Raw genomic sequence first — 6,000 nt, 5'->3', positions numbered from 1 at the left:
CATGTGATTTGACCAGACAAGATCAGGGGTAGCCATTGTTAAGAGCTACTCCTGCCCCCGGGGCTTTGAAAACCCAGATGTTGGTGATTCTCTTTTTGGTAGCTATGTATATGATGTCTTGATCAGACAAAGCTTGTCTGTTGATCTGCTTCTAGTTTCTGTTTGTATTTGCTTTGAAGTTCAGGGTATTGGCTTTTCCCTCTGAACTAAGTGAATGATATATGTATGTTTAATTAAACTCTGACTGTTAACCCCTTAAAGTTGCTTTCCTTAGAAAAGCAGATCAAAAACCTGTGCTAGCAGCCCTCATGTGTGCTCTTGTTGTTGGTCTTCCACTTCCACAGCAGCTGCTGGCAACATTGCTGTTACAAGAATAATACACACAAAAACAAGATAACATTTTCCATTAGACAGTTTAATTCATTGAAAAGTGCAGCAGTGAACAGGGTCCTTGGAAGGGCACTTTCTAAACCATATGAAATGATACAACAAAGCAGGGGAATGGTTAACAAGACAAAAATCCAAACAATATGGCTGTACCTCAGCAGCTTTATAACCAAAGTACAAAAAAAAATGAATTATCTGCTTTGGTTGTTTGGTTAACTGAGACAGCCTTCCAGTGTAAATTCTGGTAAAGTGGTGTTAAAGCCTTAGTTTTCTCCTCATGTAGATCTGGGATGCCTTTCCCCCCACATAAGGTCCCAACCCCAAAATGTGACATTATAATGTACCATTGAGAAGTTAAATTTCTGTTTTTCATGTGCTAGGGAACACACACTGCCAAGATTCTCTATTTCAAAATCTGCTGTTTTGTTGTCTTAAGTGAACTTGTAAAGTGTCTGAATCTGACAGATGACTTGAAGGTGAAAGCTTCCTAAAGGAAGGTTCATAAAACAAGGCCTCTATCCATCTTAACAGTTACATGGCTCTTGTGTAATAAAATGTGCAGACAGGACATAGTCATCTTAAGAAAAATTAGCACAAATACTCCAGCCACAACGTGGAGGGTCAACAAGTGGTGAATAACCACCTGTGAGAGATCAAGTCTTTTTTTTTCCCCTGGAGATGGCACCAGGTTTTAGAATTGTCAATACCACCCCCCTCCTCCCCCCCCAAAAAAACTACCCAAAACCAAAAACAAACCCAAACAAAACAATAGCTCCTTTGCACAATTTTTACAAAGGATGGAAAACTAATTAACAAGACTTGGGAGATGGAAAGGAAAGAGAAAGAAACCACTGACCTTCTCCAACCATCACTTGAATGAGGGAATGGTGGCAGTAATATCCTAGGCAGTTGGCTTTATTCTGTTTTTAATGTTTTGTGTGATTTTGTGTGGAAACTTGAGTAAGGGGATTTTCTCAAAGACTAAATGGGAAAATACATTTCTTTTTAGTTAAGGAAAATGGTAGTATTTATTTTTATCAGTAGGTATATTGTGTTAGATGAGAATCAGTTTGCTTACATATCATTTCACCCTTGTAAAGAATCAAACAATGTAAAGAACCAAAAAGTCAACTCCCATACTAGATATCCTGGTTTCTCTTACGTCATTTCAATCTTAAGAATGGCTTCTCAACACTAACTATACATCTCTTCATGTTGCTATGGGTTTTTCCACAGGTATAACATGCAGAGGTTAATCTGAATTGCATATCTAAATCAAGAATACCACATGAAATAGGAATCATGTAAAAGGATAACTCCTATGGCTATTAACCCAGAATTGCTATCTGACTACTGGTGAAAAAACAAGACACTTAAAGCTTCATGTACAACCCTAAATAAAGCTAAAAATCTTTTTTTTTTGCCTGAGACAAGTCAGTCCATTATAAACCACATATTCCCTCTGCCTGTCCTTCTATAAATTGGTTTTCTATTTTAAAAAGTAAATAAGTTAGATATCAATACTGTATGGTGTTAAGATCCCTCAAGGTGGGAAACATAACTGTTAGTTTTGCTCAACAGTGAGACAGGCTAAAACATTAGTCTTCCTCCAATATATGAACAAGGGTTAAATCACAGAAGACTCTTACAATTCTAAAGTATTTAATGATTTTAGAGAGGAAAGGGTCAGAATTATTTATACTTCCCAGTCAATCACTGGAGGAAGAGGATGGGTGGGCAATGGGAACACACTTGTTTTCTTGCAAGATGTGAAAAACAGCTTTGCCTGCAAATTGGCAAAGAGGAATCAAAACAAAAAGTCAAGACTGGCTTAAGAACCAAACTACTTGACAGGTATTCAGTGGAAAGGGTAGTACTCTAATCTGTCAACCTAAGACTAAGCTTCCTATAGCAAGCACTCAAATTAGAGCTCTCATCAATGCCCTGCCATGTGTTACTTCTCAGTATCACAGGGAGAACACTCGGTTTTTTTCTGGGTACAATCAGGGATGGTTAATCATAATGACATAGCAGCACTTATTTTACTTACCAGCAGCTCAAGAGAGGTCACTTTGAAAATACCAGCTATGTGGAATTAGTTGTTTTTTTTTTTTTGAATGAAAGCTTGCTGCTGAATTAAGGTAATCTGTTTTTCTGGGGAGGTTGTCTAACATTGGAAAAAAAAAAAAACCAAACCCTAAAAGACAGGAAAGGACCAGTCTATGAAGTCTGGGATGCTGCCACACTCATGACAGGAGAGTTGGTGATATTGCTTATAGTCAAAAGACTATGGCACTTGTTCAATTGAGATCATGAGTCCTATTATGGTGACTAGAATTCTATGTTGGTATTTCTGATACGAAAACGCTAAAAATCTGAAATACTGCAAGAGGGATATGCAGGTTAACTTTTGTACCAACAAGGGCAAAAAATTGAAATATTTATCTAAATTCATTTGTAAACTCATTTTTCAGTTGTCATTCAGATACAGAACCACAGGTCATTACCAGTAACTCTGGGTTCATAAAAGTATACAAAATCCTCAAATTGCCGAGTAAATGGATCATAGGTTGGCCACCTCTGACTGTGGTGGGAACTGGAGTTCACAGTTTTAAAAACATATTGCACAAGGAAGTCAGCTGATTAGGTTTTTTCCAACTAAGATTTAAAATGAGTAGCCAGTCCAGAAACTCTTCCAGGCATGGTCTTGATGATTTGGAGAGAGACCTACTATAGTCACTCCAGAGGGAAATGTAGGAATCCAACTGCATAGACTAGGAAAAGTTACTACAGAGATGGTTTTAAAAACCTTCGAGTCCTGATACTGCCACCATAATTGCTGAACATGAGGCGTGGGTCAAACCTATACCTGAATGAAGATAGAGAAAAGAAAAAAAAAAAGGTTGTATCAACTTTAGTTATCATTAAGAATTTTCTTTCTAATAATAATCCTGCCATTGGAAGAAGGCAGGAGAAAAACAGTCCTTGACTTTGACAAGTAGCTAATCTAAGAGGCCTAGCTCCTCTGGACACCAGGAAGATCTCATGAAGCTTGCAAGGCAATGCATCATCAAAAAACAGTATAAGCTGGGTATGATTTGCTGACAGGATGCAGATAAAAGAAACAAATCAGAAATGACAGACAGTAAACCTAAGGATGGGTTTTTCAGGAGGTGAAGGATTGTGAGGGGAGAGCATTTTAGGAATAAATGTGATGAGAAGACATGTAAGATGTAAGACATATAAAATAAATGCTTTGGGAACATTAGTTTTTAGTGTTATTTCAGAAAATCCTATAACGAAAAAATTAGTTTCTCAGAAAAATTTCAGGCATAGTCTAATGGCTTCACACTAGTAACACCACAAAGTCAGACATTTGAACCGGTTATAAGATTCTTATAAAGTGTCCTCTTAAAACCACCCCCAAATGTAATACAGTGGAAAGAAAACGTTTAGGATTCAGGAGACCCACAATCGACTGATGACTGTGTGACCTTGGGAAAGTCATTCCTTTTTGTGTGTCTTGTTTCTTTACTTATCAAATGAGGGAGTAGATTGTGACCCTTTCCCACTCATTGGATTCTGTGCTTTCAATTGCATACCTGTTACCTTTTACAATTTCTGAAATACAAAATAAAGATTTACAACTTATAGTGCTAGGGACCTGGAATGAAGGCTCGTGCTCCCGGAAGATGGTTAGTGATGCTATTTGGGCCATCGGAAAATTAAGAACAAGCACCCCCTAGATCATCACTACAGGTCTAGGCTAGGTGATGCTACTGCTTTAATACACAGTCGGGTAGGCAAGGGTGCATGAGGGCAATCTTAGAATCCAGCAATGGAATGGTTGGGAGTCTGGTGGCTTGATTGCAAAGAGTTAGATTTCTATAAGTTTTCTATACAAGATTTTATATCATGGCAGCTGCTGAAATGCTGAGAGAGACAAGTGTCCAGGAAAAAATGGTTTCCAAAGTATTCGTTGCTGTAGACGTGCATCTGTTTATCTGGCTTGATAAGTGGCTGCTATGCTCAAAATGAAAATTCTGTTTGAAAGCTGCAAAATCAGAGGAAAGTTATGCTTACTCTGCAGAGGTCTGAGCTTTCTAATGAAAGGAAACAGTTCCCATAGCTGCATTCCCACTTAACTGGTCTGTGCACAAAGGACCAAGAGCAGAAAGCTAGAAGGTAAAATTTTAATCCAGTCCCTAGTGACTTGATATGCAGTTATCTAGCAGAGGTGGGGAAGCTGTGGCCTCGAGACTACATGTGGCCTTCTAGGTCCTCAAGTGGAGCCCTCTGACTGAATCCAAACTTTACAGAACAAGTCCCCTTAATAAGAGGATCTGTTCTGTAAAACCTGGACTCAGTCAAAAGGTTGGGCCCAAGGACCTAGAAGGCCACATGTGGCTCAAGGTTGCATGTTCCCCACTCCTGAAAGTCTAAACTGTCAAAATCATTTTAAAAATTTGAAGTAAAATATGAACCACTATAGAAGTATCATGTGATAAAAGGAGACAATTTAAAGTCAGAATCCCTTATGCAATAAAAGAATGAATTTGAGCAATTTCTCTGGTGTATGCATTCCCTCCAGGGTGCAGAACACAGTACCATCTGTGACTTTTCATTCTATTCCATTCTTATCCATATCTTTCTGAAAATCCTTCACAGAGGACCTACCCATGACCTTCAGGGCCCTCTCTCTCTCTGGTTCTTTCATTACTTCAGAGATATCAGTGCATAACTTGGGCAACCTTATCCCTCACACTTGCTACTCTCTAAAAGCAGCAAGATGGCATTGGTTTCAAGACTTATAAGCAAGACTTATAAAGCAAACCTTCTGCAAACCTTGTAAAGTGTATATAACTGAGTTATTTGGAAATGTGAAGTGGACATTTAATGCAGCAAGAAATCTCCAGGCTCCAGTGTGATTCCTCCTTCAATATTTTACAATATCATCCCCCCCCAGCAAAAATCTGGGTTCTAGTCCTTGGTTCAGCCTTTAGCTTGGATGATCTTAGCCAAATTGATGCAGTCTTGAAATGTTTTCTCATCTACAAAAGGAGAATGCTGGACTAGATGACTTCCAAAGTGCCTGCAAGCCCTAATGTTCTGATTCTGTAAAGCATACTGGCTTAGAATACAAGGTGGGGCTGGTGAAACTCTGGCCACTTATTTGGATTCAAATAACTTCTCAAGAGCACTAAGTTTCTAAACCCCAAATCAGTAAGGAAAAAAAAAAGAGCAGGTGGAGACACCCACATCACACAGACCGTATCAGGTGCCACTGAACAAAGAGCCCTAAAGGCCAGAGAGCAATTTAAGAGGTATGAGCTTAGCTGGCAAGTAGCAGCATTTACAGCAGGGTTAGAAAGCACTCATGTGGGCCTCGGTCTTAAGCTCTTTCTCAACATCTCTCTCTCAGCACAGGGGGTGTATGTACTGTTTCAATAAACCACAAGTGAAGGCAGGCCGAGGTTAAGTGCCTTGGCTGGGGTCATGTGTCTAGGAAGCGTCTGTAGGAGGATCTGGACTTGGGTCTTCCTGATTCCCAGTCTAAGGCACCAGTGCACCACCTGAACATGTGCATCTACGTTTTTTATCAATGTATGGGCA

The 6,000-nt window shown here is 39.2% G+C and overlaps 1 protein-coding gene across 1 annotated transcript in view; it reads right to left on the bottom strand.

Moving 5' to 3' along the window:
• Positions 1–394: 394 nt before the first annotated feature.
• The window catches only part of GNS (glucosamine (N-acetyl)-6-sulfatase), a 29,491-nt gene continuing 23,885 nt past the window's right edge, over positions 395–6,000 (bottom strand). Inside the window, exon 14 of the mRNA XM_036759587.1 lies at positions 395–3,256. Coding sequence (XP_036615482.1) covers positions 3,175–3,256 — 82 coding nt within the window. The 3' untranslated portion in view covers positions 395–3,174. The remainder of the gene's footprint in view (positions 3,257–6,000) is intronic.

Source organism: Trichosurus vulpecula, chromosome 5 (genome assembly GCF_011100635.1).
Source record: "Trichosurus vulpecula isolate mTriVul1 chromosome 5, mTriVul1.pri, whole genome shotgun sequence".
Taxonomy (NCBI): Eukaryota; Metazoa; Chordata; class Mammalia; order Diprotodontia; family Phalangeridae; genus Trichosurus; species Trichosurus vulpecula.
The sequence above is the reverse complement of the archived record's forward strand: the minus strand, read 5'-3'. Positions and strand labels throughout refer to the sequence as shown.